Source organism: Hippoglossus stenolepis, chromosome 22, assembly GCF_022539355.2.
Source record: "Hippoglossus stenolepis isolate QCI-W04-F060 chromosome 22, HSTE1.2, whole genome shotgun sequence".
NCBI lineage: Eukaryota > Metazoa > Chordata > Actinopteri > Pleuronectiformes > Pleuronectidae > Hippoglossus > Hippoglossus stenolepis.
Window position 1 is genome coordinate 6,761,820 of NC_061504.1, and position 24,154 is coordinate 6,785,973.

Here is a 24,154-nt window from a genome sequence, read left to right on the forward strand (position 1 = left end):
AGGGAAAGAAATAAAGTTATGAATCAGAGAAAGGCTTTTCGGGGCTTTATTTCACTGTCTCTCTGAACAAACACTGAATACTATATGTGGTTTTACACCTTAAAACTCATTTTTGAATAATACTTTGAAATCTAAAAAACACATGCACAGAACAGGCATACTTTTCAATTCTTGCCTCCTTCCATCCAGCTTCTTTTCGTCCAGCTCTCCTAAGTCTTCCTCTCCTTGAGCAGGACCAAAATATCTGCTATTTCCTGAGGAGCTCCGGCCTCCTCTTCAGTGGCAGATGTGACCTCCTCCCTCGCACTCTCCGAGAGGTCTGTCATCATCGCAGGGTCCATTTCGTGTCGCTCTCTCTCATCGCTGCCCTCTTCACTCTCCTCACCTACATCAGAAACACAATTAGGAGTTGGCAAAATCAGTGTTATTTGTTTCTTTCTGAAGTATCTCACTGTTATACCTCTGGCATCAGTTGCGTTTGCAGCATCTGGAAAGCAGTTGATGGGTAGCTTCAGGAATATTTTGCCATTGTCGCCTGGTGGAGAATCAGCCTTGGGTTTCTTCTTGCTCCAGGGCGTATTCTTCCCTCCATTCCCCGTTGAAGCTGAGTGTGTGTTCGGCTGAGCAGTGGTGTCAGTCTGCCTCCCTGTGGCTGCATGTTGCATCGACAGGCCGACAGGTGGAAGGTGCACGCTGAACACAGGATGTCTGGACGCACCGTCTGCAGTGAAGATGCACTGAGTGGAGGCGTCGCACATCTCTGCAGCGGGGATGGCAACAGTTTGAGTTCCTGCATCTCGAGTTCCGCTGGATGGTTTTTGGCACTTGCAAACCTCTGGGTTCAGAGGTTGAACTAGAGGGTGAGAAGATGCAGATTGAGCCGGTGTGTTTTTTCTGTCGCCCGTTACTTCCTGAGGATTTGTCTGGGTAAGCCAACCTCTCCATACCTTTCTTGTCAACTCTGATGTTTGTTTTGGGTTTTATGCAGGGAGTAAGAGGCCTGGGCTGGGAGTGACTTTGTTTCGGTTTAACCTGCGAGCCCTGGTTTGAGGTGTCTACACAACAGGCTCGTTCCACATATGAAGAAGCAGAAGGCTGGAGACATGGTGGGCAGTAATCTTCGTCCTAACACAGTTAGAGAAGGAAAACACAACAGAGTTCATGTGAAATATTATGTCTTAAGAGAAAAGTGGTGCTTGACGTTTGGCCTTGAAGAATCTTTTTAAATAAAGTCTGAGATGACTATACAAATACAGTGCAGCAGCAGGTTGGACACAACCTCATGCAACTTCACTTACGTCATTAGAGTCTGAACTGAGGTAACATCCTGGAGAAGAGAAACTTGGTAAATATCCACAGTCATTCATGGAGCCACTGTGTCCAGGACATGCTTAGGGATTAAGAAAAATAAGGCATCGATTAATTTTCGTCTTTCTTCCTCCAGCATATACAGTACATCATAGGACATTAGTTAACACAGATGATGAAACTTCAGAAACTTACAAAGGTTCTTGACACCACAGTTGGAGAGCTGTCAAGGAAACAGAATTGACAGTTATAAACTCTACCACTTGGTGGCAGTAAATAGCTACTTCAAACACAAGACTGTATTTACCTCCATTCCCATGCACTGTGATTCTGGTACAGTTCTGACAGTAAAGATTAAGAAAGAAAAACAACAACATCAGAACAAATTCAAAATATAAATCCTATCCTTAATAATAATTTAAATGTTTATATATGAGGTGTAAACACTTACTGTGGTGCTGAGGATTTGACTGGTGTTTCATTTTTTAGACAGATCTTTGATTTTAAGCTCCCAATATGAAAAGCTGCAATTAAATTTGATGTGAATCTGAGGATAAAAGACTCATTGTGCCAATTTAAAGGTTTACAGCTAAATTTACCTTCTTTTTCGTTGTCTTCATTACTGAAGCCCCTGAAGAGGTCCTCCTCAAACTGCTGCTCGCACTCTGACTGGTTCAGTATGAAGTCCATCATGGGCTCCTTGTCCTCTGGTTGGTTATTGAGGGAGAAGCTGACCTCGTGTCTTGCACGCCCTCTTACCTCTGTGACGCTGTGAAAACACACAAGCTTTGAGCGGTTACAAAATAAAAGATAGCAAATAATCCATCTACGTCCTAGTGGTGGTCTGTGTGGCCTCACTCTGGTTCTGGACTTCCAAACAGGACTTGCTCTACTGTGGGTGTCTCCAGTTGGTAGAGAGGGTTTGATCCACAGGACCAGGGCATGTTGTTCGTCATACCTCTGGGGTGGGAGAAAGGCTGGAACTAACAAAGTAAATTAGTAAAACGCCATTTTGGTTGTGATGAATTAAAAAGTTTTTGTTATTTAATGGCTACAGAGGTGAGAATGCTGCTGTCTGATTCATCCCAGTTTCCCTTTCAACTTGAAACTATAATATTCTCTTTGCAGCACCTTGATCTGCTCCAGGCCTGAAGTGTCCCAGGGTGGAGGTGGCTGTGTCTGTGTCTGACCTCTCGGCCGAAGGTTCAGCTTCAGCGGGAACATTCCTGTGGAGAGCAGTGGGATTAGGACTAAACTGACCGATTGCGCAATAATATTCTTATGCAAAGTTTTAAAAAAGCCCAATTAACATTATGTAATTGTATTTCATGCACGTCTGATCTACAGAATACTTCACAGCACCACCTTGGCCTGAAGAGGCTGTTGAAGTGGAGGAGAAGGGGCTGAGGGGGTCGGCCACGGTCTGCCGGTAGTCAGACGCGCTGTTGTCTGAGAAAGCTGACTCCAGCACTGGTGACAACTGGTGAGACAGAAAAATAAATCCCTTTTAATCTAAAGATCCCAACATTTGTTCATGTCCAGCACCTTTTCTAAGATAAGAAATGCTTAAAAAGTACAATATGAATAACTGGAGAGAAACTAACCTGCCGACAGTTGAAGCCTTGTGGAATAGCATGACTTTTCTGTCTTGTTCCTTGACCACTATATATAGATATAGAAGATAGAGTGTAGATGACCTATCATTAATCAGGTATTCATCATTTATTTACCAAGTACTCTGACAGCTCCTGCAGCCTCAAGCAGTTTGCTCACTGAACTTGATCTAACTGCGATTAAACTGTCCGATATTGACAAAATCAAATGACAGAGTATTCTTAAAAGTATTCCTAATCTGGCTAAAACAACTCATTCTCAACCTGTACCTGCACTGCGACTGGCTCTCGACCAGACTGAGCTGTGATGGAGAGCACGGGCTCATCGGGAGAACCAGGGGATTATTATGCTTTCTTGATCCTATCCTGCCACTGCCGAGGACTGCCACTTTAGGAAGATCTGAAAATAAAAATACAAACACTTTTTACTGCCCTCAATGGCCACCATCCTGCCCCTATTACTGACCAAAACAAACTGTTTCTCTCACATGACACCAATTCTGGCCTCCCTCCGTTGGCGTCGAGTCTCTTTTATAATTCATTTAAAAATACTTTCGATCACTTACAAAGCTATAAATGATCTGGAGCCAGAGTACATTCACTCTAACAGACTGCTTGGATCAGCCAGTACGTCTTCTTCCTGTTTGAGTCCTGGTTAGAGACTAAAGGTGATCGAGCCTCTGCAGTTCTGGCTCCCTAGATCTGCAACAGCCTTCCACAGACTGATACATCAGCTCCCTCTGTTGCTAGCACGTTTCTGCATACCTGTATAATTTTGTTTATTCATTTGATGCTCTTAATGTTGCATGCTTTATTTTCTCCTTGGAAAGCATGCGGTTGCTTTAAAAGGTGCAAAACAGTATGTATTCTCTTATTAACTACTTATAAAAACTACTTTCAGATGTTTAAAGAAGTAGTTAAGAGAGCTGAGCTCTTTATTCTACTAAACTGAGCTTCTGCCTACACAAGCTTTTCCATTTCTTACCTTTATTTTCCTTTTTAGCAGCAATCTGGTTGACAATGAACAGAGTGACCAGGTCCATGCTGCCTGAACCAGCGGCGGTGTCTCCAGGGGATGATGGCAGAGCTTTCCCCGACTTTATTAGCTTCTTCTGCATTTTTCTCCTTTCAAAGAACTCCTGGCAGAGAGAAAAACAACATGTCCTCAATATTCTGCTGGACACACGGAATGAAAAAGCGTGTAAAAATACATTTGTTTGAGTGAGTCACCCTCTGCTTCTTAGTGTCGCTCTTCATCACTAATCTGCTCCTGCAAAGAAGAGAGGTGTCGACGTTAGCCTTTGCTAGCTTGGCTCTGCTAACATGTTTCTGATATTAGCAAGACAGCTAGCTAAAGCATTAGCTCGTCTCTTACCTTGAACCACCGACCCAGTTCATCCTCGGCGGCTGTAGGTGTCACAGTGGACGGCAGAGAGGTGAGTGCGAAAACAACAAAGATAGTGTTTGTGTCTGGGAGAGGTCAGCTAACCTGAGCTAAAGCTAAACACCACTATCCATCCGCACGCCGGTCAGAAACGGTCATGAATTTGAATCATGTATTTTTTTAATGAATAACGTCACGTCGTTTATTTATTTTACTGGAAACAAACGTGTTTTCTTCTGTGACATTTTGTGGCCATGACAGAAATTACACTGAGTGGTGCGGCCACGCTATTACAGCAAGTCAATGATCCTATTGTGTGAATGCGAGGAGACAAGGTAGCCAGGCAACGCGGGACAGAAAAGTAGACCGTGCTCAATGTGATGGATGGGGAGAAACGATGCTGGTTTAAATCATATAACTGGACCCAATTATTGCTCTGTTTTACTGACTGACCTCAAACTTCAGGACAAGATGGTGAATATCCCTTGTACGTTTGAAGGTCTTCGACACAATTAAAGTTTAGCAGATCGAGTAGTTCAGTAGATCAGGCATCATTTACCTCTAATGTCTCTCTAAACCAAACGCTGTCTTATTTTAGAACATATGACAAGATGGAAAATATCCCTTGTACGTCCTACCGCACTAATTAAAGCCTACAACCAGTTCATTTTATCTGATGTTAGTGACATTTCTTCAGTTGTGTACCTAAGCATCATCAAGTACACAAGTAGATTCACAAAGAATTGCCAATGTTTATGTATCTTCTTAATTTGGTTAGACTACACTTTTACTCTATACAATCCAGAGGTGAAATCTATCACCTTTTATCCCACTACACTGACCTGACATGTGTAGGCGCATGCTGTTGATTTAGAAATTTACATGAGCGCATTGTGAACACACAAGTGACAACAGTGCACTGCTCTTATGTCAGGTTAACTCTCTTAATAGTGCAATATTCATTATGTCTGTGCAATACAATGGTTCATGTGCAATACAGTCACTGTACATATTGTATGTATACTGTATACTAGTTTTTATTCCATTTATATTTTTCTATATTATTATATTTAATATTACATTACTAATGCCTATTTTTTACTTTTGAATTTCTTATTATCTTATCTTATCTTATCTGAATGCTCTTCCTAAAGATTAGTGTGTGAATTAGTGGTGTATTTGTGCAAGTATAAATATAAAAAATATAGAAATAGGAAACAAAATTAAATGTAAAATAATACTATAAGCCCCAGTGAGGGATTGTGCTATTCGTTTTAAGTAAACACTACAGACTGGATTTTGCAGAGTACAATTAGTCAGTTATTTGCCACAGGAAGTTAAAGTGTCTGTTACAACAAAAAGGAGAGTGTCTGTGAAATGTTTTTATTTTTTAACATCCATTTGATCTCAATATACATTACAACATTATACAATACAATACAATATAATACAACTTTAGCAATCCCAATTGTAATTTGGTATAGGGCAAGTAAAAGGAGACAGAAACAAGATAAAGACATGCACTGAAAAAAACCATAACACTTTTAAAAAATGCATTACAGCTTTATTAGTGTATTGTATTTATTGGCTTGTTTTTCCCTCCTGTATTGTATTAAGGAGTTGCATGCAGCACACTTACACCCATTCAACTTCCTGTTCACAGTGAATTTATTTACGTCCATCACGCAACCAATCGAATGCTGCCGGGGGCGCGACCAATAAAAACAGCCGATGTGAACGCGTAGGACGAAAATAAGTTGCGTCAAGGTGGCGGAAACGAACAGGGGAAGTGAAGAAGTTGTGGGATGTCAGTCTAAAATGACGCAGCTCACACATTGTTGGTGTGAAGCAGGAAGTGGACGATGAGGGTTTTATTTTGACAGGTGTGACCGGAAGTGCAGTGGGTGTACTCCCCTGGATTTGACAGGTGCTAAAAGGAGCAGGATGTAACGGTGCAGGAATCGGACTCGCTCCGAACCATACAGCCGTCAGGAGTCCGTCTCTGGGTTCATGTCGACGCGGAGGGTCGGCCTCGGGTGATGGCTAATGTAAGCACCGTCGGCAGGGACCACTAACGGTTAAACAACATGTCCAACATCCTCGATGCGGCGGCCAGAGTCAAATGGGACCGCACGGCTGCGGCCAAGCGAGCCGTGTTTCTCGCCGCTGCCGCTTACGGCATCAAAACACTGTACCCCATCATCTGCAGGCAACTGAGCAAAGGAACCGATCCCGGGAAGAGCCGGCTCTCCAAGGCGGAGAACGGATCGACGTGTTCGGGAAACGAGCAGCCGGATACAGTGGATCTCGGGAAGACATCGCCGGGGGTGAACGCGGCGTTTTTCAAGCAGATCCTCGAACTTGGTAAAATACTCTTCCCTAAGCTCGTCTCGAAAGAGCTGGCTCTTCTTTCTCTACACTCGGTGGCGCTGGTGTCCAGGACGTTTCTGTCCATATACGTGGCGAGCCTAGACGGTAAGATTGTGAAAACCATCGTGGAGAAGAAGCCCCGGAGATTCATCCTGCAGCTGATCAAATGGCTCCTCATCGCCATCCCGGCCACGTTCGTCAACAGCGCCATCCGGTTCCTTGAGTGCAAGCTGGCTCTGGCCTTCCGCACCCGGCTGGTGAACCATGCCTATCGGACCTACTTCACCGACCAGACCTACTACAGAGTCAGCAACATGGACGGGAGGCTGGCCAATCCGGACCAGTCCCTCACCGAGGACGTGATGATGTTCTCCCAGTCGGTGGCTCACCTCTACTCCAACCTCACCAAGCCCATCTTGGATGTGGTGCTCACCTCCTACACGCTGATCCAGACTGCCAGGTCCCGGGGGGCCAACGCCACCGGGCCGACCCTGCTGGCCGGGCTGGTGGTGTTCGCCACTGCAAAGGTGCTGCGCGCCTGCTCGCCCAAGTTCGGTAAGCTGGTGGCCGAGGAGGCTCACAGGAAGGGCTACCTGCGCTACGTGCACTCCAGGATCATCGCGAATGCTGAGGAGATCGCTTTCTACAGGGGTCACAAGGTAGGCAAGGGGGGATGATGACACGTGGAGTACAGAGGTTGCTGCACAAAATAAAAATACATAACAATAACATAAGATTATCCTTTATTCTTCCCACAAAAAGTAATATATTAGGGAACATGTAACATAAATACAAGGAGATATAAGAAATAGAAAATTATAAATAGCAATTATATATGCAGTAAAAACAGAATATATACAGTGTACTTGGATTGCACATTAGCCGTTGAATTAGACAGATAGAAATGAGTATTGCACAGTTACATTAGTTAAACCTGAGTTAATTTATAGTGTAGTCCCAGAATTGGTGCATGTGGTCTATTGGGAGCAGATTACCATAGATAGATGAAATAGATTGAATAAAGTATGAATCAGATCAATCAAAGTACATTACTAAATACATTAAGTGTGAGGATGCATGGTCAAAACCAAAGTGTTAAGTGTGCATTTGCACAATCCTGAAATCTTTTCAGGAAAAATCTCATTCAACCAACAGAACACATTGTAAATCATCCGTCTTAATCTCAAACAGTAAAGAAGTTAATATGATAGCAGTGTGGTCAGATAACAAAGAGATCAGCTGGTGATGACAGTGACTTCAGTCAATACAGGTTCAAGCTAAGATTCATTAAATAGTCACATCCCACACCATTTCCCATAATTTCCTGCTGTATACTGTAATAAAATGTCTGTTGTAGGTGGAGATGCGTCAGCTGCAGAAGTGCTACCGGGCTCTGGCCGACCAGATGAACCTGATCCTCTCCAAGCGTCTCTGGTATATCATGATCGAGCAGTTCCTCATGAAGTATGTGTGGAGCAGCAGCGGCCTCGTCATGGTCGCCGTGCCCATCATCACAGCCACCGGCTTCGCTGACAATGGTAAGGACTGTTAGTATATATAAAACGTATAAAATCATAATTAAAAGCTGAAGCCTGACTTAAAAGTAAACAAAACCCAGGTCACGCATATCTCCTTAGTATCTGAAGTGTTAGTGATGTTAATGCTTTTCACAGTGAGGTCATTAGCATCTCAAAACCAACAGCTAGTGCTTCCTCCTCAAACAAGAGCTGATTAGCATGTGTGAAACAGTAAGTGCCTCCCACTCCTCCCTGATGACAATTCAGTTGCATCGAAAGTATCTGAGTCCCTTTGTTTGCCGTACTACCATCTAATGTGACCACAGCTATTTGTAGAACTTATTTCCATGGTATTGTAATGCTCACTGGCACAAGTGTGGGACTGTGGTGTGAACAGGCTCACACAAGGAAGACGTGACACGTTCAGTCACAGTGAACCACGTTTTTACGAAACGTTGATGTAGTTTTCAGTTTGTTAAACCACATACTTCCCCCTGTCGCTCTGTCTGTTTCCTCCATGTCCGTCCTCAAGAAACAGCCGATGGTCAGACGCATGTGATGGTGAGTGAGAGGACGGAGGCTTTCACCACGGCGCGTAACCTCTTGGCCTCAGGGGCCGATGCCATCGAGAGGATCATGTCCTCCTACAAAGAGGTGAGGACACAGGGATGCTGAAGTTGGTGTAGCATTGCTGGAGTGCAGTATCAGAGGGACTCTCTCTTTATCTCTTCTTGGGGTTCCAGCATTCTGTTGCCCTGTCATTCTCCCTGTTTTCTATTAAAAGTTAAGAATAAAAGACACTAGCTTTCATAGGAAATACCAAAACAAAAGCAACTAAAAGATAGTTGCAGCTAATTTAATTAATTAACATATATAGGCTGTAAAATAAGGTACAGGGCCCCATGTACGGAGGCTTGAGTTCTCCTGCAAGGGCCACAGATTCCATTCAAACCCAGCCCTGAGCTGCATGTCCTCCCCCGCTCACTCTCCCCATTTCACACTTGACTCTGTCCTTGATAATAAAGGCTTAATACTGAAAAAACATCTCATAACTGCACTTCAAACATATTTTGATAAAAGTAGGTTAGCGACTATTTTGATGATCATTAAATTTAATTATTCGAGCAGCAATGTCAAACATACTCTGAATTCAGTTGCTTTAATCTGAGCATCGATGGATGTAATCTTCGAGTTGTGGAATATTTATCCGACATAACATGGCATTTGAAAATCTCAACTTGGCCTCTCAGAAATTACAATGGGAATTTATCCATCACTTTCTGACATAATCCTATATTTTGCATTAACAGGAAAAAGTAAAGTAGGGATATTTTGATTATTTGGCCACATACTTGCAGCTTTTTGTCTTTATTTGTCCATCAGTGCTTCACAGGGATCATTGGAGGAGGTACCAGACATGTAAAATACTCCACTAGACAGTTTTATAAAATAAAGGTATTTATAAAATTGTGGATCAGTGCTGCCATTTTTGTGATCAAGAGCTAAACAAGCCCACACAGGCAGAACTAATTTTCCACCATGAAGTGTTATTTCTAAATTTAGTAGGGTTTCAGATATTCACATGATCAGCAGATGCATCAGCGCGAGGGGTTGAGTCATTTGATTGGCCCGTGTGGACCAGCACTTGGACGGATGGGCGGGTTGCATGGAGTGATTGACAGCTGCGTGCTGATTGTCCATCTTTCTCCTTACATTCTTCACTAACTGACCACACATGCACGGGAATGTATTTGAGTCCAGAGACTAAAAAAAGCAAAGAAAGAAAAAGAAGTCAATGAATGAAAGGCCTTGTTCACTCAGGCCAAATCCCTGATCTCCCGTTGCATTTTAATCCCCCCCTAAAAAAATAGCAAGAGCCATTCATGCATTCTCTCTCTCTCTCTCTCTACGGCTGCATTTTAAGGTCCATAAGAGGATTTAGCAGAGGCATGTTTGTGGTGAAGCTGTCTTGCATTGCAGATGGTTCATACTTATCTACTTTTCTTCGTAGGCCAGACCTACCCTGTGTTTTGGCTTGTATTTTTTCTCAATCCATCCTATAATTCCCTTTTGTAAAGTATGTAGCATTTGAGCATGAGACAAGTCGTGTACAGTGTGTCGATCTGTGTCTGTGAAGAGCCTTAGATGTATGCGCTTGTGGTGATAAAGAGGAGGAATTGAAACTTTTTTAAAGTGGAGCAGGTTCCTTTTTACTGTGAGTCACCTCCTCTTAGAATCTTCCCATTGTACCACTTGACTCCAACACAAACAAAGCTGAATTCTACAAACACACAGGAGGTTTAAATTGCTGTGAATCTTTCAGAAAACACGTCACAAGTGAGACATTTTATTCCAGTGATGTGCAAGTCTGTGGCTGAGCAGATTTGCCTATTTACATTGCAACTATCTGGTGCTAAGCGCCTCCTGGAAGATGCAAGTTTTAGCCTGCACGCAGCTCTTTAGTGCGAGTGCCATGTGCCATGTGCCAACAGCAGCAAGCCCCTGCCTGTCAGGCCGAGAGACGTGTGAGCGTGTGTGCAATTTAACAGGCAGCAGGGATAGAGTGCATTCCTCAATCACCTCCAAACACACATGCCTGTGTATACGACAGTGTACAGTGTGAATTTGTTTGTTGTGCATGTGTGTGGGTGAGTGGTCAGATAGACCTCTGACATGTCCCAGCTTGTTGTAGTTGGTTACTCATCTTGTAGGCTCAGCTTTGTTTTTCCGTTTTGTTCTTCGCAGGTCTGTTCCATCCCAATGTAGAAATCAAACTTGACTTTTTTTCCTCATCTGAAATGTCTTCAGATTTCTTTTCCTGAAAATTCATGCTGAATAATCCAAGTGATTGGTTAGATCCATAGGTTGGATCAGATTGGTCCTGTGATCCGTGTTAGACTGCATTCGATTGAACACAGGAATCATTAATAGGCATCAATTCCTCAAGATTGAATGTAATGCCTTTCATGTCACTGCAGGTCAACCAGCAGTGAGTCCTGTGTGTGTGTGTGTGTGTGTGTGTGTGTGTGTGTGTGTGTGTGTGTGTGTGTGTGTGTGTGTGTGTGTGTGTGTGTGTGTGTGTGTGTGTGTCCAGAGCTCCTTCTCTCAGGGCTTAACCAGGCTGTGAATAATCCTCCATCTGTTGATCTTCCAGCCCACACTTCAGCATCTCTTCCTCACTTTCCGTCTCACTCTCTCTTTCTCTCCATCGCTCACACGCTCTGTCAAATATTATGTTCTTTAACACATTTTTGGCAAAGGAGAAAGGACCAATAACAGATGGACTGGCCTGTTTGAACAAGAACATCAGCAGTGTGCACTTGGTCACTATACTAGCCTCTTTTTTTGAGCATTAAGGACTTCAGTTTTGTCCAGCACACTTTTATCTTTTTGCTAAAGAGAATATATATTGACTCATTTTTTACCTACTTTCTCCCAATAGCTTCGGAAGTGTCTAGAATTTCTTTATGCAAGTTGTACGCACACAAGACAAAACAGAACATATTGTACCTGCTCCTAACTGAAGAAATGTCTAATAAGTAAATGCATAGTGAAATATTTTTTGCCATGTGGTAATAGCACAGTTCAATACAGGACTGTCATACCTGCCTACCACAGTTACATGTTGTTATATGTAACTAACACTATCACAATTTTAAGTAGTTTCCCTTCACATGTGACTAAAAAAACTGTAGTCACTCTTTTCGCAAGCCTAAAGTATTGTTTATCTAATAATTTCAGCAACATACAATATTATTTCAGTTTAAGGAGATAAAGCCATACAGAAAATCATATCGTTTTTTACTTGTCCAACCCCCCACTGAGATTTAGTTTATTTATCAACATGCAGGATCACGCTTTAGTATCAGTAATATAATGTCTTCTAATACAAAGCTGCAATAAGCTGTTGTTGCTTAATTAATACACAGGTCACCCTTTTACATGAGTCCAGTCTTTCCCTCCTTATTTCTTCCATCTCTGCAGGCCCATGTGGTGCCTGTGAATTCCAAGAATTAGTGTTTGTTAATACAGTCAAGCTGTGTAAACAGCCAGCATTGTCTCGCTGCAGGGTGCAGAACCAAAGCCAAAGCAAGAGGGTGATTCTTCTGTATATTCTGTCCCCCTATTTTTCTAAGTTTCATTTTATTTATTACAATTTTTATTGTAAAGGTATTTGTTTTTGTTCCATTTGCATTTGAGTGTATCTTATTACATATTCTTTCAGTGAAAACGATTACAATTGCTCTCCTACATCCTTAACCTTAACATCCCTCAGAATGTGACCATTGACCCTGTGTGTGTTTTGGCACAGGTCACCGAGTTGGCAGGCTACACCGCACGGGTCCACAACATGTTCGAGGTGTTCGAGGATGTCCAGAGGGGGGTTTACAAGCGCTCCTCGCTATCGTCCACAACGGGAGCAGAGAAAAAGAGCAAGCCTGAGATGCACATAGATGGACCACTGGAGATAAAGGGTAGGTCTGTTCTGCTGCACACACAAATGCACCTCCTGCCAAAATAAAATATGCAGAAAAAGCCCCATTCTTGTTGGGCAAATCCTAACCACTTCTTCTGTCTGCAGTACAGTATGAAGGACAAAAAATTCTATAATCTGGAATAAATAAATAGTTATAGTTTGCGATGAAAAAATACAAATAAATGTTTGTATTTAATTATTTTAAATCTATTTATTATTAATTAATTTATACTTGTGTAATATCTTGTACTTCATAGTACGGAGAAAGTAATGTTGTACATGCATGGTTGACTGTCCACCACTGCGACCACTATTTTCTATAGATTTCATTGGCTTGAGAAAACATCAGCACTGAGTTAAGGGACAATTGTTTAAATGTTTAGTTTAATCAGCTGGATCAGAGCCCTTCATATATTCAGTCTTGTAGTAGCCACTCTCTTATACCTACCAAGAGATGGACTTTGCACGCTGACTACAGGCTCCAATTGCCCTTTAAATGTTTATGCATGTGGCAAAACCCTTATGTCGGGCACCTTGCATAAGCGGAATAAATTCTTCGATCAACAACGTGACGTTACAAGCGATCAACAGCATCAAGGTCAAAGGTCGGATTTATTGCTTAAAGATCATTTGATCCTGGAATGAATATCCAGTAAGAGGGCACTGTTAAGCAAACGGTTAAGTGGTAGAAAATATTTGTAACCCTATAATTCCTGCTATGAAGGTGAAGTATCCCTTCTATACTTATGCCTTGGTTGTGAGAGTCTCCTATACACATGCACTCACACATGCATATACACATGCATTTTTGTGATCCTCATCTATGTCTTTCTCTCCTTTGTGTCTTCAAGGTGAAGTAATAGATGTGGACCAAGGCATTGTGTGTGAAAATGTACCAATCATCACACCCAACGGGGATGTCGTAGTGTCTTGCTTGAATTTTAAGGTGAGACAGCTCTTAGCCATTTCTTTGCTTTAGTCCTTTCAGTTCATTCGAAAAAGCACCAGATTTGTCCTTTATTCCAACACCAAACTTCATGTTATATTACATATTAAAATGAGATAATACATTTTCATTCAAGACTTTCAGCTTTTTTCTGAACACGACTTCATCATCAAACCCCTGGGGATTTTGGTCAAGGTGGCGTTTATTAGCATTTAAGAAAAATCCTCTGTGGTCTCTTTAGGAAAGAGATTCTTCCTCTGGGTGTCAGGGTGTCACTCCCCTCAGAGTGTCGGCTGCTGTAATGAGCAGAAAATAATTTTGTGGTGCTTAAATTACACAACAATGCTAAACACTTCAAATGTTATTAGGATATACATACCTTTCCTCTACATACGGTATATAACGCAATCTGTGTGCATTAAATAGAGCTGCTCCATAGTTATAAAGAATTTCCCATTTTGTATTTTTATCTATATGCATTCAGTGCATGTTCTGCATATTTCTGACTTAAACAAAGAGGCTGATGGTCTGCTGATCCTAGTGCTATGTTCTTCAGGTGTGGATAAATCAGTTATTTTGATTTCATTGCAAAGTAGAATGGCAAACAGAAATATGGACGCATAACCTCCCTGGTGGAGATAATGATTTGATAAAAGCTGCAATCTTCTCAAAGTTATTTCTTCACTGCTGTTTTACTTTTGAGTTTACTTGTTATTTACAGGCTCAGTCGGTGCTGCCACACAGTAAAATATGCTGGGCGGCTGCCCTGTTAACCTGGTAGCCGCAGACATAAGAGGCCTTTACTGATCTGATTTTTGGCTCAGTCAATTTCAGAGTCAGAGAACAAATGTAAAACGGTAAAAAGCAAAAGGATCTCAAAAGGAACCTTTGTTCTCTAGAAGTGATTTTATGCTTTAGATTTTCTTCGTGAAATGTGAATAAGTTACATGCTGCACATGAAAAGCCACATACCCACTGATGTTTCCTATCTCTCCACAGCTTTATTTCCTAATGACTTCCTCTAATGAGGCTGACCTCTGACTCCACTCCAGGACGATTAATAAATCGTTTGTCTGTTTCAGGTGGAGGAGGCCATGCACTTATTGATCACGGGGCCTAACGGCTGCGGGAAGAGCTCTCTATTCAGGATCCTCAGCGGCCTGTGGCCGGTTTACGGCGGCCGACTACACAAACCATCTCCTCAGCATATGTTCTACATACCTCAGAGGTACACACACAAGCACACACACTCTCACACATCAATGTGTCGTACTAAAACAGCTGTTAGGGTTTGATCATTGTACCGGTGAAACCGACAAGTAACTTAATCCATTGTAACAGGACCTGTGTGTGTGTGTGTGTTTCTGTGTGTGAGGCTGGTAAAGCGAAACCAGAGCACTTGCCATTGTGAAATATTTACCACCCGGACAAGACTTGAAATAAAGACTTAAAATACAGTGCACCGTCTCCCTGAGGTGTGACTCTACATCAATAAAGAAATCAGCCATTGTCCAGTGCATCATTTGCTCCAGTGATCTATGAAAACAGTTGAATGATTAAGGGTAACTGGAATTACTGGATCGACTGACCATTTAGGTCTAAAAGGTACCTGTTATATTATTCAATCATAGAATGATAATATCAAAATATAGCATTAACTCAAGCTGCTTTCAGACATGCACTGAACTCCAGATAATCTACTGAAATTTTCCAGACACACATATTCATAGTGTTGTTTTATCGAAAGAGCTGTCAACAAAACAAAAAAATATTATGTTTAAAATCATATATGAAAAAAAAAAATATAACATCAGAAAGTCACAATTTAGAATCTGGGAATCAAAAAAAAAGATTATTGATTATCAAAACAGTTGCCGATTAATTTTCTATCAATTCTTTTTTTCATTATTGAAACTGCTCATTCCAAAGGGATAATGTTTGTTTTTCTAATTTTAGAACAGTTTTATATAAAGTGTAAATATTCAAGTAGAAGCCCTGCAGTCATGTAATCTTACACTGGGCTTCTTAGATCTGCTGACTCAGCAGACTCCCTCCTGCAGCGCGGTAAATATTTTATACATAGGATGAAGCCGCCACCTGGCAGCTGTAACACAATCCCATACATTATCCACAATAGAAACAGCAGAAGCATAACACACACATTCTTGATCAGCTCGATCTTTTCTGTAGTGTAAGAAGCACTTAATGAAACAAGGGGTTAACAAAGAAACACTCAATGTGTGTGTGTGTGTGTTTCTCCAGGCCCTACATGTCCATGGGTTCACTGCGGGACCAGGTGATCTACCCAGACTCCGTGGAGGACATGGCTGCCAGGGGCATGACTGACAAAGACATAGAGGCCATCTTGGACATCGTCAACCTCAACCAGATTGTCACCAGAGAGGGAGGTAGGATAAATAATCACGGCAGTTTTACAGATATGTGAGCTCGATAAATTCCAGTCTGGTTTTCGTTCGAGACGTAGCACTAAAACTGCCCCGCTCAGGGCTACAAATTATTTTTAATGCATTCCGATGCTGGGGAATGTTCACCTCTGTTGCTACTTAACCTTAGTGCAGCTTACAACACTGTAGACCACTCTATCCTCTTTAGTAGGCTTCAGCAACGGGCTGGTGTAACAGGGACTGCTCTTGAATGGTGGAGTTTCTCTGTTGCCATTGATAATTCTGTGTCCTCATCGGCTCGGCTGCAGGGACTCAGGGCTCAATCCTTGGGCTTTTTCCTTTTTCCCTGCGCATGCTCCCCCTCAGTCAATTCAAGTATATTTCTTATCATTGTTATGCGGATGATACGCAGCTGTACTTTTCCTTCAAACCCAACACACTCTGTAAGCCCTCCACCATATCATTGCCCGATAGCTATCAAGGACTGGATGTCTGACAATTTCCTCCAACAGAACCAGGATAAAACAACAGTCCTTATCCTAGGCCCTGACTGCGTGTCTGACAAAACAGTGTCTTGGCCCTTTAGCTGGAAATGTTCAGCTCGGGGTTAGCAGGATATTTTGGCCTCATACCTGGCCAGTGGGAGGAAGTGAGACATCATACGTGGCCTTAATTTAAGATTTTCTATCTTATTAAGATCTTGATTTATTCAGTGTAGCTGAAGCATTGTCTTCTCTCTCTTTTTCTCCTGATCTCAATGGAGGACCACTGGTAGTTGCAGACATTCTCCCTGAGGGATCTTGATAAAAGAAATCAGGCAACTCTTAGGACTGATGTCTATGAGTGTGTGAAATTTGGTTAATATTTGCATCCTGTAACTACACTGAGCCACTCTCACCTCTCTCACTGCCACAAACAAACAAACATGCCTATTGTTGAAAACCAACTACTGTTCAAAGCTTAGAGCTTAGAGGGTTTAATGTATGAATGGCCGCACTGTGGAAATGTTAAGAAATGTCATGCACACGGATCAATTCACGCAAATGCAGTCACGCACATGGCCACGTATGCAGCATAAGTGCGAGGGACTGGGTCTGTTTCATCTGTGAACATGTTTGCAGGAGGGAACAGTCTGACTGTGACACAGTGCACCTCGACTGGTTCAACCTTTTAGCAAACATCACATATCAGTCTTCCAGTCCTTTGTTTAAACAACCACACAAAACCACTCTGTAAAACCGGTCTGTTTGCATTTTAATTATTTATGACATCACTCAAAACACATCGTTTGATTGACTACGTGAAGGTATAATGCAGCCCAGAGTCTTTTGTGTCCCATTATGCTCTACATGCCGTTCCACACACCTTAAGACTGTACCACGCCTTTTTTTGTGTTATCCAGGCTGGGATGCTGAGCTGGACTGGAAAGATGTGCTGTCAGGGGGCGAGAAGCAGAGGATGGGCATGGCTCGCATGTTTTACCACAGGTGAGGAGAAGCACACTGGGCAGTCTACATTCTACTCTCTGACGTCTCTGCTACACTTTGACAATGAATCAAACGTATTTTTACACTTCTTGTTTGTAGCCATCGTCATAATATCAGCACTGATTATAATGACTGCTTTTCTTAAATTGGTAAAATCATAGCATAGCTGCACAAGATTCATTCAGCCCCTCCCAACTCCTTTCTCTGTCTACCTGTCTCTCTTTTGTTGGTGTTAGACTATGTCAGCGACTTGTTTTGTGCTTGGAGTCGCCACCCTGTCTCTGGCATTGGGATAACATGGACCTTGAGTCTCTATTCTTAAGAAAACAATAATAATCTTGACATGACATAGTGACCCAGACATGTTATCTGCATGATTTTCCATCTGAATGAAGAACATTTATTTAATTCGCCCTCCCCTGTGTGCGTCAGGCCTAAATATGCCCTGCTGGATGAGTGCACCAGCGCTGTGAGCATTGACGTGGAGGGAAAGATTTTCCAGGCTGCCAAGGACTCCGGCATCTCCCTGCTCTCCATCACGCACAGACCCTCCCTGTGGTGAGACACAGAATATGTTCTAGTGTATTTTGTGAGAAGAGAAATTGTAGTTTTTCTTTAAATTGCTCCTCTCCACCTCCAGGAAGTACCACACCCACCTGCTGCAGTTTGACGGCGAGGGAGGCTGGCGCTTCGAGCAGCTGGACACAGCGACACGCCTCACCCTCACCGAGGAGAAGCAGCGGCTGGAGTCGCAGCTGGCCGGCATTCCCAAGATGCAGCACCGGCTCAACGAGCTCTGCAAGATCCTGGGAGACGACTCTGTCCTTAAAACAGCCGAGGAGTGAGAGAGTGAGAGAAATGAGAGGGGGGAGGCAGGGGCCCAGAGGGGACAAAGACAAGAGGGTGGGAGCAGAAGAAGAAGTGGAGGGAGACGGCGAGAGGAGAGTGTGGGAGATGGAGAGGCAATGAAAGAAAAAAGAAATCTGGAGGGGGTTGCTTAGTGTTTTTTTTTGCTTGTTAGGTTTTTCTCTTTAGCTCCGAGCCCCTTCTGACAAAGCAGGGGGGCTTTTAATGCCAACTCCTCTTTCAGCTCTCAGCTCTCCCTCTTCTTCTTTTTCATCGTTCCACTCAGAGAAGTGGAAGTGGAAGGGGGGGGGGGTGGTTGTTGAAGCAGATTCATGATGGTTTTAGCCTATATATATATACACATCAACTGCAAGATGATTTAGCAGAACGGCCACATCTAAGTTTGTTTTACAGCACTTTACTCTGCTTCTAGAGGGCTTTTGTGTTTGTTGTGGTCGCTCGCTGTGAAATAAGTTGATCGCTTTTTAGCTGGAAACGTTTTACCATAGAGCCACTAAATGATGTCCGAAGCAGTATTCCAATCTACGCCCAGTGCGCCGGGCTCTGCAGGATCCACGTTTGTTTTTACTTCCGGTAGATTTTTAGCTTTTACCGAATTTAATGTGACCTCTTTGTTGGCGAGGGGTTCACAAGAGACTGTCCTTAGAAATGTCACAATTTGCCTTTGCTTGGTTTGTGTGACATCATTTTAGCCCCTGGTAACTTAACATACGAGACCCCCTGAACTACTCGCATAGGCTCAGTTGCAACCTTACACAAGGCCAGCAAAGAAAAAAAGAGGTCTGTTGATAGAGCGATTACTGACGCAGCTCTGACTCCAAAACTATAGCTCTGTGGTTTATTGAACAAAGGGCAGAAGAGGTCCCTCTTCGAATGAGGAGGAGCAGGTATTCTGCTGTGAACACTCACACAAAACACCGCACGTGAGCAGGTAGCCTTTCAGACAGTGTAAGTGTCAGATGCACATACAAGCACTGGCCACCTGTTGAAGTTCACCCTCCTCCTCCTCCTCCTCCTCCTCCTCCTCCTCGTGTTGACACAAAACACGCTCATGTGTCCGCTGAGTGTCAGACGCCTGCTGGGACTCCGCCTCGTGCTCTGCGAGTTCTCCTGAGCCCGGGCGCACATGAACGCACGGTGATACTGGACCATGAACTGATAACCAATCAGCAGCTTCTGCAGTGAACAGAGACCTCATATACATTTGGATATAATGTAAAAAAAAAAGACTTTATTCCTCAACTCTGCAATGTAAGCAGATGAATCACTTAATATCAAGAAGTGTATGATTACATGCACGTAAATATTCCAGTTTATACTCCACATGTTATTATCTTAAATTATATGAGGCCTAATTGGGTGCACTAGATTTGCATATTTCATTATTTGGCTGATATACAGTGATGGAGAGCGAGGATCAGGCTGGTTTATAGACTGAAGCGTTGTAATGGCTGACCTGAGGTACTGTTGGTTTTCCTGCTGCTGTCGGAGTTCCATTGTTTTTCCTCCGTGTTTGTTGCCAGCAACTTACCTGAAGTTGTGATACTGTGAAAGTAGTGATTTATTACATTAACATTATTTGTGTTTTTTTAATGAGAAAACACTCCGTTTTTTCTTGTAGTGGTTCTAAGCTGTGTCTGCTTGTGTTACGTACAGGATGTTCTTGTAAATCAGGACCCTAAATCCACACTCCTACGTTTTAGTTTGAAAACCCAACACTGTTTTCTCCCTCATTCATTCAGCTGCAGAGTCGACAATCTGCTTTCTGTTCACACCTGCACACACACGTCCAGTGCACATACATTGACAAGGATTATTTCTGATTTGTAGCCAAAAGGTTGTTTTAGTTTAAAACCAAAACAAATTAGCATGGTAGTAGCCTCAGATTGTTGTGGGTTCAGTGGGACAGGGGATCATGTTCTCCATTGTCCCATTCCTTCGTGGTCCTCAGATTTCACTATAGACACATGGATTCAATGTGTGCTGTCGTTCACGCTGGTTCTAAATCAAAACAAGTGATTCAAATGATCAGCAAAACACACACACATACATTGTGTGTTTTTGTTCTGATTCTGTTTTGTTCACTTTTAATTGTATGTTTCTTCCTTAGAATTCATTAACATGTGATGTGGCACATTAGAAACATGTAGTTGTAGTGAAATCTGTATATATTTTCATGACATCATCCAGATGTTGCAGGGGAAACACAGGATTTCTTTTAGAGATGTTCCTATACCATTTTCTTCTTCTTGACGCAGATTCCGATATCTGGACTTTGTGTATCGGCCGATACTAACACGATTCATATTTACAGCGTGAAAAATTGCCAAATTGCTGATATTTATGCGAGCTCTGGCAAACGCTACACTACTGGAAATCAAAACGGTTCTTGTTTGGTAGCGAAGGAGAAGGGATGTGGGGGAAGAGAAACCTGCAGGTTTATCTGTGTGAGATAATATTGTTGGTATGGTTGGTATCAGTGATGCGGCCATTTGGGCAGTATGAGTCTTTTCCTTGAACGTTTACAACATCTTTATCTTAGTGTCACACTGTACTGATTACATCACTCAGCCCATGTCACTGGCAAGGCGCAGGGGTGCGCACGGTGTGATAATATGAAGTCATGTCACTGGTTAGAGTGCCGCTGTTTATTTAACGTGCACGCCACTGCCACCATGTGGGTGTCTTTTCAAAGAGAATGGACAATCAGTAACATCACCAGTGGCCTGCTGTTTCCAACACTATGGCTTATTATTGTAATTCAGAGAAATGCTTAATGACAACTAATTTAACTCCACCTCCATCATCTAATTTGCTGGAACCTGTAATGTACGCTGTTTGGTATGCACGTCAAAGTTTAACAACTCCCTCAGGCCTCTTCTCCAGCCTGAGCTCCGACTGCATCCAAGAATCCAAAAGTGCCACATCCCTCCTCCATTGAGATTCCTTTTTTTAAAGCTTTGAAACCTCCTCTTTTGGCTTTTAGTTCAGGCGGAAAGAATTTCAGAGCATTTGAATGCAGCTCTGGTCTGAGCGGGACGACGGCTGCAAGGTTACTGAAGGACAAACTGAGACTTTGTTCCCCCGAAATGTGACTGAAGACAAAATGTCAAATGAATTCCTTTAACATCTAAAGGAACAGGAACTGGAAAGCTTTTAGAGATAATAATTATGCTTTTATTTAGTATAGAAAAGAGCGTCTTGGGCATTACGTACAGAATCAGTCAGTCAGACTCTGTTGACAGGAGGGCAGACGAGCCGCTGAATGACGCAGAGTCTGCAAAGAGACACTGGAACACAAGGTCAGCTCCAGAGCAGATAGTGCCTGAGATACATAGTAATGAATAATAGGCAGTAATTGGGCTTGAATCACTTTGAAAGGATGGGATAAGAAAAGATGAGGTGCCTTCTTATTGCAGTCGTCTTCTTTCGGTTCTGAAATCGTGTTTAAGTGATTTTTCACCAAAACTCTTCACACTACATATTTTGTCATTATCAGGCAAACAGGGGACTGTGGGTTTATAGTAGTGAACCCTACGTGGCATTGGTAATAATTAAATCAGGGCTTAACTGTTATCCAAATTATCGCAGTGGAGAAACTACAATAGAGCAAGGCCCCAAAATCCTACATCAAGATTCACATGTTATTAATCCTGAGAAATGAATTAAATAATAAATGAATGCATGTTGGAAAATGTGAAAAGTTAAAAGACATTTTGTCCGGGTCAGAACCGAAAGTGGATGCTGCAGAAGACTCCAGCCTCCACATGTTCAAAACCCCACTGCTAAGGAAAGTGATGAGAAGGATACGGTACTTTTTGTGTAATCCTGCTAAACAAACGGGGAAAAGTGGGGGTGATAATTGTCCATGAGTGAGGTTGTCAGGGATTAAAACGTTTATATCACTTAACATGGCACCTCATCAGTTATTATCCCCCCAGGTCACAAGTACAGAAAGCTCACTACTCTGTGTGACCCTGCTGTGTACAGTAATGACATCCTTACTAACAACACTTTGACACTGAAACCCTGATTCTATGTTTGTAAGTAAGAGATTGAATGTGTCCATCATGTATGATAAGACGATGAATACATGTGGTCTACATACAGGTTTTATTTTTGTTGTTTGACAATGAAGTATTTTATAATTGTGTTCATAGTGCATGTAGAGCTTTCAGAGCCACGTTGTTGGATTGACTGGACATGTGATGTGTGAACTGGGATCACGAGACGGGAAAATGCTGCTCAATCTGAACTGTCATTCCAGTGGTGCAGGAAAGTCCGATCAATACTTATGAGAGGTTGAAAGTTTCTGAGGTATTGATCCGAGTGTCCTGGAACACAGAACATGGAGCGATTCTCCCTCAAAGCCAGGCATTACTACAGTTTATATCTTACACATAGTTACTTTCAGAAGAGCTCTGTTTGCAATCCAACTCCAATATATAGAAATATTTTATATTTTGAATTGCTGTAATATTAGCGCAGACCTCCTCTACTGAAATCTCATTGTGCATGTGTAGTGATCTGTCTTCTTTAATCTTAGAATCATGGGAGGTACATTGATGTACGTGGGCATCAGTTAAAAGATCATGTGCTGACGCCACTTTACGTTGAAAGATGAAGATGTTTTTTCATGTAAATAAAACGATATACTGCAGCTTTGAAAAACGAGTCGTTGTGTATTCATTGCCTCCATCGGTCATCCACCATCCCTCTGCAATAATGTCCATCACATATAGACTTGTCTGCTGTTAATATGTGAATGAGAAATGAATGACATGTCAAGTAAGTGTTGAACTGTTGATATGCTCTTATTAGCTCTTTTATTTCAAAAGATAAGATACAATACAACTTTTAACGATGTTAATTAATTAACAATAAAAGTAAGATAAATTCCATAAAGATAAAAAAGATACTACAAACTGGAAGAAGTAGTGTCCACAAAACTGTCCATGGTCAGCAAGTACGTCCAAGAATCCAACAGTGCAGTAACATAAGTTGACCACAAGAGAAAGGCACGTCCATGAATCCAGCAGTGCAGTAACATAGGTTGACCACAAGATGGCAGCACGTCCAAGTATCCAACAGTGCAGTAACATAGGTTGACCACAAGATGGCAGCACGTCCAGCATCCAACACTGCGGCAACATAAGTTGACCACAAGATGGCAGCACGTCCAAGAATCCAACAGTGCAGTAACATAAGTTCACCACAAGAGGAAGGCACGTCCATGAATCCAACAGTGCAGTAACATAAGTTGACCACAAGATGGCAGCACGTCCAAGAATCAAACAGTGCAGTAACATAAATTGACCACAAGATGGCAGCACGTCCAAGAATCCCAACAATGCAGTAATACTAGTTGACCACGAGATGGCAGCATGTCCAAGAATCCCCTGACTCCTCACACACACAAACCTGCTGAGGACCTACATTCTAAATTTAAAACACTTATTCATGGCTTATTGTGAAATGTAAGAAATACGGGGATGCGGTCAAAGTTACATACAAACAGAATATAAATTGTTTAAATTCATATATCTTTAATGATTATTAGTTAATTGTTGATGCATCAATGATTCCTAATAGCTAAAATGTTTGAAGGTAAAAAAGGCGTCTGTCTGTCCAAGTCCAATGAGTAATTTTCTCTCACAAAACTTCACTCAAGGAAGAGAGAGTTTAATTTTGAATTAATATTCTTATTCAATAATATATTAATATAGCAGTGTGTGATATTTAGTTTTGGCTGAAGCTGTTTTAAAAAGGTGTCATTTCAA

The 24,154-nt window shown here is 42.2% G+C and overlaps 2 protein-coding genes across 3 annotated transcripts; one reads left to right on the forward strand and one right to left on the reverse strand.

Annotated features, from left to right (window-relative positions):
* Window positions 1–30: 30 nt before the first annotated feature.
* LOC118101358 lies at window positions 31–4,623 on the reverse strand. 2 transcript variants are annotated; one of them, XM_035147037.2, is made up of 16 exons: window positions 4,297–4,623; window positions 4,152–4,191; window positions 3,907–4,060; window positions 3,192–3,321; window positions 2,913–2,970; window positions 2,674–2,788; window positions 2,440–2,534; window positions 2,167–2,291; window positions 1,908–2,077; window positions 1,760–1,832; window positions 1,616–1,649; window positions 1,504–1,531; window positions 1,299–1,390; window positions 948–1,125; window positions 461–853; window positions 31–385 (listed from the first exon to the last, which is right to left on the reverse strand). In XM_035147037.2, exons 1-16 carry the CDS (start codon window positions 4,317–4,319, stop codon window positions 210–212), a joined length of 1,884 nt encoding a protein of 627 aa, XP_035002928.2. In that variant the 5' UTR covers window positions 4,320–4,623; the 3' UTR covers window positions 31–209. The 2 variants fall into 2 exon arrangements, with proteins under 2 accessions (XP_035002928.2, XP_035002927.2); XM_035147036.2 differs by having other exon boundaries at window positions 2,671–2,788.
* Window positions 4,624–5,949: 1,326 nt separating this feature from the next.
* LOC118101628 (ATP-binding cassette sub-family D member 2) lies at window positions 5,950–23,045 on the forward strand. The gene is made up of 10 exons (XM_035147544.2): window positions 5,950–7,334; window positions 8,033–8,213; window positions 8,725–8,846; window positions 12,505–12,667; window positions 13,521–13,615; window positions 14,698–14,843; window positions 15,878–16,023; window positions 17,423–17,507; window positions 17,940–18,065; window positions 18,148–23,045. Exons 1-10 carry the CDS (start codon window positions 6,393–6,395, stop codon window positions 18,350–18,352), a joined length of 2,211 nt encoding a protein of 736 aa, XP_035003435.1. The 5' UTR covers window positions 5,950–6,392; the 3' UTR covers window positions 18,353–23,045.
* Window positions 23,046–24,154: the final 1,109 nt, after the last annotated feature.

Bases quoted from the DNA above. Each gene is read 5' to 3' on its own strand.
- LOC118101358 (XM_035147036.2), bottom strand. From the start codon at position 4,319: ATGAACTGGGTCGGTGGTTCAAG. The intron at 2,078-2,166 runs GTGAGGCCACAC...GTGTTTTCACAG, and splicing joins TTTGGAAGTCCAGAACCAGA to CGTCACAGAGGTAAGAGGGC. The intron at 386-460 runs GTATAACAGTGA...TTTCTGATGTAG, and splicing joins AAACGCAACTGATGCCAGAG to GTGAGGAGAGTGAAGAGGGC.
- LOC118101628 (XM_035147544.2), top strand. From the start codon at position 6,393: ATGTCCAACATCCTCGATGCGGCGGCCAGAGTCAAATGGGACCGCACG. The intron at 7,335-8,032 runs GTAGGCAAGGGG...TGTCTGTTGTAG, and splicing joins CTTTCTACAGGGGTCACAAG to GTGGAGATGCGTCAGCTGCA. The intron at 13,616-14,697 runs GTGAGACAGCTC...TGTCTGTTTCAG, and splicing joins TGTCTTGCTTGAATTTTAAG to GTGGAGGAGGCCATGCACTT.